Source organism: Ipomoea nil, unplaced genomic scaffold (assembly GCF_001879475.1).
Source record: "Ipomoea nil cultivar Tokyo-kokei standard unplaced genomic scaffold, Asagao_1.1 scaffold0146, whole genome shotgun sequence".
Lineage (NCBI taxonomy): Eukaryota > Viridiplantae > Streptophyta > Magnoliopsida > Solanales > Convolvulaceae > Ipomoea > Ipomoea nil.
Genome location: NW_017616574.1, coordinates 2863668 through 2876060, shown reverse-complemented (window position 1 = coordinate 2876060; position 12393 = coordinate 2863668). Strand labels below are relative to the sequence as shown.

Genomic DNA, 12393 nt, shown 5'->3' with positions numbered 1-12393 from the left:
GTCATAGGTTTAAATCCCTCGTATTGTACCTTTATATATTTTAGCTCTTCTCACCCCTCAATAAATTAAATGTATCTTTTTAATTCTATTTTTTTTTTTTTTTGTGAATCATTTAGTTAATGTAATCAACAAGTTTATATTATACTTCATCGTATTCAAATTAATTTAGAAAAACTTTATAGTTCATCTTTTTTTTTTTTGAAAGCCAATTTATAGTTGATCTAATTAAAAGAAAATTTAAATTAAACCGAGCTCTATCAAAAGATTTTACTTTTAATTCCATTTGGGTCTTGATCCAAGAAACCTTGGCATGGAGAGGAATAGATTTGGTGTTGAAAATGGCCTCATTACCCCATTTCCAAATCCACCATAATGTGATCGCAAATAACGCCTTATAATCACATGGGTAGCGGCTCTGATTTCTGCTTTTGAGGCCATGGTCAAGCCAGTCGGTGAATGACAAGTTCCGAAGCTGGTAACGAGTCCTAGGGAGTATTGAGCTCCAAACTGCATCGGCTACTGGACATTTTCTCAGAACATGTTCTGTATCTTCTACGACTTCTTGGCATAGCTAACATCTATTGCTACTGGACAACCCACATCTAAATCTCAACGAATTTGTCACGAGTTTGTTGTGTCTAGCGAGCCAGAAAAAGAAGCGAACTCGATTCGATACTTTCAACTTCCAAATACTGTTCCACTTCGCTGCGTCCACAGAGTTAAAAGAGCAAGATGCTAAGTCGTAGGCCGAACTAACCGAGAAGATGCCGGAGGGTTCGCTCTTCCACCCGAACGAATCATCTTCTTCCGAATTGCTACACACCATAACAGCAGCTAACTTTTCTAGGAAGATGCTGGGCAGAACCTGATCCAATTCCTCCCATTTCCAACCAAACGTTTCATCCCAATAGCTTGCCACATTCTTGTACAGCTCAGGCAGGGGAGAGGGTCGGAAATTACTTCTTTAAGGAGAAAATCTGCCAGCCAAGTATCTAACAAAAAAAGGGTATCTTTCCCATTCCTGACAATCCTCTTAATGCCTTTGCGAAGGATGTATCTTGATCTGAGGATGCCTTTCCAGAGTGGTGACATATTCTTCTTAGGCTGCCAAGTGTCAAAATCATCAGAAGAAATAGAATATTTGGCCTTGAGCAAGCGAATCCATAAGCAATTTTCATTTTGCAGGATTCTCCAGCCGAGTTTGGCCATAAAAGCATGATTCATTTGCTCAAGTTTCTTCAGTCCAAGACCTTCATTATCTTTGCTTAATGTCACAGTATCCCAGTTCACAAGCTGGACCTTCTTCGTCCCAGTAGAGCTACCCCATAAAAAGCTCCTTATTAAGCGATCCAAAGTTTTCAAGACTCCTACAGGCAAGATAATGGATTGCATCGAGTAGTAAGGAATAGCCGAGAGTACGGACTGAGCCAAAGCATGTCTACCCGCGAGTGAGAGTGTTTTTCCTTTCCACCCTGCTAGTTTGGATTAAACTCTCTCAATAATCCCCGCAAAAGAATCGTTCTTTAGCCTCCCATGTATAGAGGGAACACCAAGGTATCTACCCATGTCTTCCACTCTTGGTATTCCAAAGTTGCATGAAATAGATGCTTGAAGGTCCTGTGAAATATTTCATGAGAAGAACACTGAGGATTTCTGATGATTGATTCTCTGGCCCGAGCTATTGCAGAAGGATTCCAGACATCTTTTCATCACGGTGGCCTGTTCCAATGATGCTTCGCCAAACAAGATCAAATCGTCTGCAAAGAAGAGATGAGTAATGTTAGGGGAGTCAACCGATGTCTTAAAGCCTTTCCATTTTCCAAGATTTACAGCATGGTTAATTATATGACTGAGTCTTTCAATGCAAAGTACAAATAGTAGGGGCGAGATTGGATCTCCCCGTCTAATTCCTCGGCTCGGATGAAACCAGTCAAAGAGCTCTCCATTCCATTTGATTGCCATCCGGGGAGTCGTTACACAAGCTAGAATGCTGCGCATCCACTGTTGATTGAAGCGGATGGTTTGCAAAGTGTCTTCAATAAAGCTCCACGATAACCTGTCATAAGCTTTTTCTAAATCAACCTTGAGAATCTTCCATCCTGTAGCACCTTTTTTTATGATGCATAGAGTTAAGAACTTCCTGAAAAACAAGGATGTTATCAACTATTTGACGATCCGGGACAAAACTAGACTGATGGGGGCCAACGAGAATTTTAGAGATGCTCTTGAGACGATTGGTCATGGTTTTTGTCAACAGTTTGTAAACAACATTGCATAATCCTATAGGTCGGAACTGCTTGACAGAACCTGGAGATGCCACTTTTGGAATAAGGGAGATAATAGTATCATTGCACCCCTCAGGTAAGATGCCATCTGCAAAAAAGGCTAAAGCGAAGTCAGTCATAGAGGCTCCTATTACTTCCCATGAGCATTGGTAAAAGCTTGCATTGAAGCCATCCAGGCCGGGGGCTTTGGAGGGAGCCATGTCAAACATGGCTTGCTTGATCTCTTCCTTTGTAAATGGCTTATTGACTTCAACCCAAATTCCAGGGCCAGAGATGGAAAACCATTAGTTGGAGATGCCTGTGGGGACAAGGAATTATTATCTGCTGTGAATAATTGAATGAAAAAATTCTTCACATGGTTCTCAATACTGGTAGCATCTGTTAACAAGGAGCCATCAGCATCCTTGAGTACACAAGTTCTGATAGAGCTATTCTTGATAGCAGTCGCCAAGTGGTAGAAGTGAGAATTACAATCGCCCGAAGCAATCCAATCCTCTCTAGATCGTTGAAACCAAAAGAGCTCCTCTTGATAAAGCACTTCTTCCAGATCCTATCGTAACTTCTTTTCCAATTTCAAAAGATCCGATCTAATCTGGAATGTAAGACTTCTTTGAACACCACTCAGTCTGGCAAGAATCTTCTTTTTCCGGTAGAAGATATTGCCAAAAACGTTTTTATTCCAGCGGGTTAGAGCTTCAGCAACATTCCTCAAGTTCAAAGCCAAGTGTATGTCCTTGTCCCAAGATTGTCTTACTACATCTTGGAAATTAGGGTGGGTGCCCCAGGCCATAATAAATCTAAAAGGCTTCTGCCTTCTTACAGAAGTTGATGGACACATATTAATGAGCAGAGGTGAATGATCAGATTCTACAATAGGGAGGTGTTCAACCAAAGCTGATGGGAATTTTAACTTCCAAGTGGTGTTGGCCAGAGCTCTATCCCGCCTCGCACCTTTGAATGTCGAGGAGCTAGAGCCCCTCATCCAAGTAAACTTCGAACCTGCAAAACCAAGATCAACTAGACCTTCCCGGAATATCCAGTCATTAAAGTCAGAACTTCTAGATATGGAGAAGTTATCCTGGTTGTTGACTTCCTCCTGGCAGGTTACTGAGTTAAAATCACCAGCAATGAGCCAAGGAAGAAGGACATCCATGTCTTGCCCAGAGAGATCTGCAAATAAGTTCCTTCTCAAATACTGATTGGGGCTCCCATACACCACGGTAAACAGCCATGGTTCAGATAGATTATCAATTACCTGCATAGAAATGAATTGAGGATGAGTGGTGATGATTTCAACCTTAATGACATCCTTCCAGAACACCCAAATACCCCCGGAGAAACCATAGGCCTCAACTCTTATCCAATCCCTAAAGCCTAAACTATTACATATTCTATTAGCATGGTCCCCCGATACTTTGGGTTCCAACAGACAAACAATAGATGGGTTATATACCCGAATGAATTGTTTAAGGGCGCGGCGAAATGACTTTGACGCCGCCCCTTGACAATTCCAGACCATAATAAACATAAACGCAGGGATGAGGGGAACAGAGTGCTTAAGAGCGCGGACTGCCCGCCCCAGCCGAGCCCAACAGGTTAGAAGATTCCATAACCAAATCCATTGGCATAACAGGTAAAGCTGATGTTAACGAAGGAACTTCCTTGTCAGGAGGTTCCGTGTGTGAGAAAGGTACTTCCTTGTCGGGAGGGATATTCTTGAAGGCGTTACCAATACCATCCATAACAGATGGCCCCGGTTGGTCGCTGGAATGTTGTACCACCATTGTTGAGATATTGAGTCCATTATCGGACCCTCGAACCACCGTATGTTCAGGTTGAGCTGCAGCGCGATTGGGACCCCACCCTCTTCCTCGACCTCTGAAAGAGCCCCGACCAGCAACCTGGGGTTGTCTCGGCACATCGAGATGGTCTCCACCAGAAACTCTAGCATCCCTCCTCTGACCACGCGGGGTCTGAGCAGATCTATAGTTCGTCCTAATTCTGGGAAGGGGCGCGCTTGGTTGCTGCAACTCTGCAAATCCTTCATGTGTTTCTTGAGCCATCCCTATCCCATCTTCATTCATCCCATCTAAGGTGGCAAATCGGGAATGGGTGTCAACTGCCCCAGGAGGTGATGCATTGTTCTGTGGAGATGGCGGCCGACTACCACTAGGATTGCCGGAAGCATTTCTAATTCCACCTTTGTTAAAGGCTCTTCTTTCTCTGCGCGCTACCAGCATCCACGCACCATATTTTTCCTTGGGCTTCTGAACAGTCTCCGTCTGCATAGCTTTTGTATGAATGGCACCCTCCCCAGTAGAAACACCAGCACTAGTCTCCTCTTTACCACATTGATCCATTCGAGGTCCATATAGACCACACTTGAAACAAACCAAATGAAATCCTTCATATTCAATTGGGCATTCCTCCTCATTCAGGACAAATTTAGCTGTCAACGGCTTAGAAATATCTACCTCAATGCATACTCTGGCAAAATTTGCCTTTGGATATGAGACTTGTTGTGGTGTCAATCTTTACAGGCCGGCCAATGCTTTTCCCTATTTTCTTGAGAAAATCCTCTTTGAAATATTCGACGGGTATAGCAGGGAAGCGAACCCAGACAAGGAACATTCATAATATTTTTCTTCGGGATGAAATTGGGTTTCCATTCTTGGACTACAATATAGTGTCCCATAATCACCCAAGGCCCTTCAAATTTCGCAACATCGTAATCTCTTTGGGATTCAAACCTGGCAATGAAGTAATCTTGGTCCAACGCAATGAGATCGAAGTGAGACTTCGACCTCCACATCCTCTGCAACCTCTGAAGTAGAAAAAGAGTAGTTCACCGTCCGGCCCAGCACCTTGAGAATGAGGGAACGGCGCCAGGGCCGTCTCAGTCTCTCCTTCTCTTCCTTAGTAATGAGAATAACTGGATAGTCAAAATTAGAACATCGGCAACCAATTCGTCATCATCAGAGACCACGACTTCCTTCGGGGGAAAGTTCTCCGGCTTTCTTGACCAAGCTTGGCTAGGCGTTGCCACAGGAGTTGTCCACTGGTTGGAATCTGGTGTTGAGGCACCAGCTGCCATAGGCGAATCACATATTTCTTTTGAACGCAGGCCTATCTGAGAGGAGTCCATCTGGTCCCTGCCCCTTTTCGTCTTCTTTGTGCTACGCTGAAGTAAATCTTGTTCCTCTGGCGACCGGTGGGTCGCCGTAGGTGACTGAATCTTGGAGAACGAAGCGTCGGTCATAACGACTACAAAAAAATTCCATAGTATATCTTTAAGTAGAGACTGCTAGACTTTAATTTTCTGTAAATCAAGCTGTAAAACTCTAATGTAAAATATATTTAAGGACAAATTTATGGAATCTATTATCTATTTTATTTCTCTTAAATATTGTTGAAGAGTCATACTTTGTGTGGGCAACAACGGAGCTAGTGGTTTAACTATAAATTTAAACTTTAAAATGAAACAAAGTATATGATCACTGGTTCAAATCTCATTAACAACACTTTTCTTATCTTCACTTATTTATTATCTCTTTCATTCTTTGTCAAGATAAATTAAATATTTTTTAGTCTACTTTTATGAATAATTTAATTAACAAATTAAATGCTCTTTTAAGTTTACTATTTATGAATCATTTAATTAATGAATATATAAAGAGCATTCTTTAATTAATGTAGTATACAAGTTTATATTATACTTCATTGTATTCAAATTAATTTAGAAAAACTTAAAGTTGATCTAACTAAAAAAAAATTACAAAGTATTTATGAATATAGTGTTATTCAAATTAGTAGTATAGCACCCGTGCGATGCACAGATAATAACATATATTCAATAAACATACTATTTATTAAATTTAGATAATGTAAAAAATAAATAAATATTCAAAATATTATATAATATTAAAACCATATCTTATTATAATAAAGTATGTATAGTACCTAATATCAAATTTCGCTTTCTAATGACTTAGTGTTTATGTATAGTACCTAATATCAAATTTCGCTTTCTAATGACTTAGTGTTGGACTAAAAAAAAAAAAAGACCATATACACATTACACATCACTTGTCAAACTACTAAAATACCATGGCCATACAAAGAGAACTATACCAAAACCAAAAAAAAAACAAAACAAAACAAAACAAAACAAAACAAAACAAAAAAAAAACAAAAAACAAAAAACAAAACAAAAAACAAAACAAAATACACACACACACACACACACAAGACTAAACCTAATTTGTGCGTATTTATAAGAAAGCTAAGGCACATCTAAAAGTTAGAGTGCAAAGTGACTTTGCTAGACACAAATTTTGAATTTGAAAATTTTAATTAAATGTAGTCAGCACAACAAATAATGTATTTGGCTACCCAAAAGTATTAGAATTTGCATAAACTACTACACTAAATATAATGTAATATTAGTAAGTGCATGCTATGTGTATTGTTTAAGGTTTCCAAAATAATATATTTTTTTAGTAAATGCAGGTCATGCGTGTTGCTCCCATGGTGGACCAGGGTCACCTTCCATAGTGGATCCTGGTCCAAAATGTCATCGTTTTATATCAAATGTCAATTAGTACATCATATTTAATAATATTATCATAGACTATGTTCATAATATTTGTTCTATATGTCCATAAACCAAACCTTTAGTTTCCATAAACTCAAAACTAAATATACATTATACATATGCATTTTCATTCATCTATAGTAGGTTCATAATATTCATTGTATATATTCATAAAAATAAAGCTTAATGTACAAAGACAGTATACTATGAACGCTTCATGTTTAATAATATTCATTGTGTGTTATACTCATCATATATTTGTTCTATATGTCCACAAACATAAACATTAATGTTCATAAATACTAAACTAAATATACATCATATGTATTTACATTCACTCTATAGTAGGTTCATAATGTTCACCAAAACAAAGTTTAATGTATATAAATATTATTATAGACGCATCATGTTTAATAACATTCATCTCGTACGATGTTCATAATATTTAGAAAAAAATCAATTTTGGTCCCTTGACTATTATACATGTATAATAGTCAGTGGACTAAAAGTGAAATTTATTCTAATACGTATTCTATATGTACCTATAGAAATCCTCACTAGATGCTGACTGGGCAGTGCGCACCATCTTTAACAATCTGATTTGCCACTCAATTAAAAAAAAAAAAAAAAAAAAAGAAGAAGAAACAGTGATACCCAGACCTCCAGTTGTGGGGTTCAATTTCTCACCATCAATCCCCTTTTTTGCACTCTCTCGAACCCTCTTGGCAGCTCTATTTTCTTATGTTCTTTGGCAATGGCAGAGCCACAATTGGGGCAGTGTGGGCAGCTGCCCCCCCCCCCCCCCACCCCCTCCCCCTACCCATTTCTATTAATATATATGTACATGTATTAATCATTAAGAAACTATGTTGCTCAGTTGGTAGAGCTTTAAATTTGACATGAAATGTCATAGGTTTAAATCCCTCCTATTGTACCTTTATATATTTTAACTCTTCTCACCCTTCAATAAATTAAATGTATCTTTTTAATTTTTTTTTTTTTTTTTTTTTTTTTTTTTTTGTGAATCATTTAGTTAATGTAGTCAACAAGTTTATATTATACTTCATCGTATTCAAATTAATTTAGAAAAACTTTATAATTCATCTTTTTTTTTTTTTTGAAAGCCAATTTATAGTTGATCTAATTAAAAGAAAATTTAAATTAATGTATTTATGAATATAATGTCTTTTATGTTCAATAGATATTTTTATAACATTTCAAAGTGTTTTAAAATTTCTCCCTACCCAAGTATAGTTTTGGATCCGCCCTTAACTATCTTATAGTCTATCATAAATATTGTGTTATAATTTATAATGTGTTTGAACCATATTATGTGTTTGATATTTTGTTATTGACAATTGAGAAAAGGGTCAAATAGGCCCCTAAACTTTACCCGAAAGGTCAATTAGGCCCCTAAACTTTAAAAAATTTCAATTAAACACTCAAACATGTCAGATTGGGTCAATGAAGCTCAAAAACCGGTAAATGACTTGTTATTACATCTCATTTCAATTTCGGCGACGGATTCCGGCGACCGGTGACGAATTCCGGCCACTGGCGATAATTTCCGACTGTCCGATCGTCTTCCACTAGAGAAGACGAGCGGACAGCCGCCTTCTCCACTGCCGCCTTCTCCATTGGAGAAGACGACCAGATCTGGATCGTCTTCTCCAATGGTGAAGACGGCCGTCGGCCATTGATGTATGTGGGTGGTTCTGTTGTGATTCTACTTTTGTTTTTCATTTTTAGCCGTTTTCTTTCTTCGAAATTTTGCTGGATGATATCAGGGTGATGCTTTTATTCATTTACTTAGCATTTTAGCAACTCCCCGTGGTTTAAGTATGAGCTGCAAAGAAGTAGTTTTGCTTTTCCAAATGTTAAAGGGTCAGTCTTTGCTTCTGGTGGCTGTTAGATGAATGCTGATGTGAAAACTTTAGTTTCTTTTTCATAACCAGTGTTTTTGATTGAGGTCTTGTGGGTGAGGATGTTAAAGGAATTTCTTTGCAATTATAGAAAGACTCAGTTTTGCAATGGAGAAGGTGGTCGTCCGGTCGTCTTCTCCAGTGGAAGACGACCGGACGGTCGGAAATTGTCACCGATGGCCGGATTTTGTCGCCGGTGGCCGGAATTCGTCACCGGTGGCCGGAATCCATCGCCGGAATTAAAATGACCTGTAATCACAGGTCATTTACCGGTTTTTGGCTTCATTGACCCAATTTGACATGTTTGAGTGTTTAATTGAACTTTTTTAAAGTTTAGGGGCCTAATTGACCTTTGGGGTAAAGTTTAGGGGTCTATTTGACCATTTTCTCTTGACAATTCTAAAGTTATTTTGCCCCCACTCACATAATTTTCTGAATCCGCCACTGTTCTTTGGAGAAAATATCTTCTTTATCGGCGTCCCTCAGAACCCAAACAAACTTCGCCTCATTCCTCTCCAAACCCGTGGCGATTTCTCAGATTAGTCCGTTAGAGAAAGAGGTGGTGGTTCCGAATGAAACAAATATATGGCAACATTTTTTGTTTGGCAGTCTAGCTAAGCTAGAAGTTAGTGGCGTTGTGGAATGGTGGGTGCTTTTGGCAGTACCATTAATGACGTGGACAAGGTTGAATGGTCCAAGGGCCTATTGTTTCTTCTTCCCACTAATTTCTTCTCCGGAAAGGAAGTTCAAGAAAAGGACTTTCCAGTGCTCTGCATGTGTTGTAAATCCTACTAGAATTGAATTTCAAGAAATCATATTGAGCTTTGAGGAAACACTCAAACTCAGGGATAAAACTTCCTTCGAGGGAAGGGAGATCTCTGAGGATGTCGGCGTCGACGGCGAAGGGCTTTCCCATCTTCTCCAAAATGAAGAAGAAAATAGTGAAGGCGGAGGCGCTGTGGTATCGACGCCGTGTTTTCGTTTATTTATTTATTGAGCTTATTCCAGCAATGGTCCTCCGATGTTGATTTTCCACAATTGGTCCTCTACTTTTAATTTGGACAATTTAGACACTTGACTTTGGAATTCTTTCCAATGTTGGTCCTTCCGTCAAATGAAGGTTAAGTGGACGTTTGTTTGAGGGATAAATTAGTCCTTTCACATCTTAAAGTATAATTCATCGTCTTCACTTTACCCCTGGCAGCATTCTGTTTCATATCCGGTCGAAACCATGGCGCTGGCGATCATCTTCATTCTCCTCACCACATCCTCTGGATTTCCTCATCGTCTCCACCATTGGCCTCCTCATCCGCCTGCTTAGTACAGTGTATGCAAGAACTAACCTAACCATGCCCGCTCATTCTTCAGCATTATAGCCAATCATTTTGATACAACTTCAATGGAAAATACACATCAGAGAGATACTGAAACCCGAAGGAGCTCAGCGCCTGAATCTCAACCTTCTGTTTGGTTTTCACCATCAAATTCAACTCCTCAACCCACCTGGGATTCTTCTTCACAAAGTCTTCTTCCAACAGATCCTTCCCAATCTTAATATCCTGCTCCGTCATTGGCAACCTTCACTGCTCAGGTATGTATACTTGTCCAAGTCGCTAGGCCGAATCTCCAGCCACTTTATATCCGGGGTTGTCAAGTTTGCACTGACATGTTCTTCGACCCGCACCCATACACAGACAGAATCTTCAAGCCATACGGATTGACCTTTTCGTATGCAGTGGACTGATGGTCTGGACTGAAACATATTGTGAAGGCATTTTTGGTTTACATTGGTGCAATATCACGTATATAGGATGGAAGAAACTGAAGGTGAAACAGTTGATCTCAATCTACCTCTTTATACAAAGGTAGAATCTGATCAGGACTGATCATAGAGAAATGAAGAGTCCTCATTGGAACAATAAGCTTAATGATTATGTTCTTTCAATTTCAAATATTTTATTTTAAATTTTTATTCAGTCCTAATCAGATTATGTATTATGTAATATCTATAACTGTTTGTAATTCTTAATAGATATAGATAGACTTAATTAAGCTGCACACGTTCTCCAACAACGTTATAATAATGCGTGTACACTGTTATCCTCGGCAGCTTTCATAGCCATCTAAATACAAGCATGATTAAATAGAATGCAAATAAAAAAAATATTAAAGACTTCAAACGTCAATAGTGAAACGGCACAATATCACTTGGGCGGGAAATTGCGAGCAAAAAATTATTGCTTTATTATAGAGTTTGATAATGAGTATAAAGACTTATACACCTACACAACAACAACAACAACAACAACAACAACAACAACAATAACAATAATAAGAATAATAATAATAGTAATAATAGTAATAATAGTAATAATAGCACTAATAGCAATAATAGCAATAATAATAATAATAATAATAATAATAATAATAATAATAATAACAATAACAATAACAATAACAATAACAATAACAATAACAATAACAATAACAATAACAATAACAATAACAATAACAATAACAATAACAATAACAATAACAATAACAATAACAATAACAATAACAATAACAATAACAATAACAATAACAATAACAATAACAATAACAATAACAATAACAATAACAATAACAATAACAATAACAATAACAATAACAATAACAATAACAATAACAATAACAATAATAATAATAATAATAATAATAATAATAATAATAATAATAATAATAATAATAATAATAATAATATGTTAGTGTTTTTATTTTCTCCAAAAAAACTCAACATATAATTGGCAATATTATTAAGGCAAACTAAGATAGGGTTTAGCTTGGTGTCTGTTTATTTTTACAGAAGACTGATTGATCAGGTTCATCAAAAGACGCATTGACACTGAAGATCTGATAAAGGAAGATGTTTCCAAAATCTGAACGCGGTTTGAGAAGACAGTTTTGGAAAGAAAATCAGCGGATCTGTTTTGGAAGGTATGGACCGAATCTTTAAGATTGCATTCTTCACAATTTGTCCTACCATCTACAATCAAAGATATTTATGGAGAGTGTTCTTACCAAGGAAGTATAATTATCTTTATTCGGTCAAGAATTAGGGTTACGGTTTAAAGAAGACGAAAACTGTAACACCCCAGATTTTTCAAGACTTTTAAAACTTATATAATCAAGGTAGAATCTCATTAAATCCCAAAATACGATACAAAGAGTACGGGGTGTTATGCCACACCCGAGCTAGAGAACTCGGGTGCACAAGCTAAATTCTAAAACCACAAACAGTGTCAATGCTAAATCACGGCACGCAGGCCGAAAGGGAAAACTATCTAAGCTATGCCCCAAGCTTCTAACGCGCTCCAGTGATCTACTCATCTGTGCCTGAAAGCCAATTATATCTGTTCAGCGAGAGATGCTGGTAACCCACTCCAACGCGTTGAAATTCAATACATATAGAGATATATATAGATATACGAAAACCATTTTGAGCATGAAGATATATCCTACGAACTCTAGCTTTTAAAACCGGGAATGACTCGACAGATAAGGCTAGACACAAGCAACAGTTATAACAAGCGTATACAATCCACAATAGGCA

At 37.9% G+C, this 12393-nt stretch overlaps 2 protein-coding genes across 2 annotated transcripts; both read right to left on the bottom strand.

Moving 5' to 3' along the window:
• Positions 1–255: 255 nt before the first annotated feature.
• LOC109173349 lies at positions 256–3832 on the bottom strand. Its single transcript, XM_019322587.1, has 2 exons — positions 1873–3832; positions 256–1757 (listed from the first exon to the last, which is right to left on the bottom strand). Exon 1 carries the CDS (start codon positions 3811–3813, stop codon positions 2836–2838), a length of 978 nt encoding a protein of 325 aa, XP_019178132.1. The 5' UTR covers positions 3814–3832; the 3' UTR covers positions 256–1757; positions 1873–2835.
• On the bottom strand, positions 844–1392 carry LOC109174222 (uncharacterized mitochondrial protein AtMg00310-like). Its single transcript, XM_019323476.1, has one exon. The coding sequence runs from the start codon at positions 1390–1392 to the stop codon at positions 844–846; it is 549 nt and encodes a 182-aa protein (XP_019179021.1).
• Positions 3833–12393: the final 8561 nt, after the last annotated feature.

What these genes read in the sequence shown, in the direction of transcription:
- LOC109174222 (XM_019323476.1), bottom strand. Translation starts at nt 1,392, where the DNA reads ATGCAATCCATTATCTTGCCTGTAGGAGTCTTGAAAACTTTGGATCGC.
- LOC109173349 (XM_019322587.1), bottom strand. Translation starts at nt 3,813, where the DNA reads ATGTTTATTATGGTCTGGAATTGTCAAGGGGCGGCGTCAAAGTCATTT.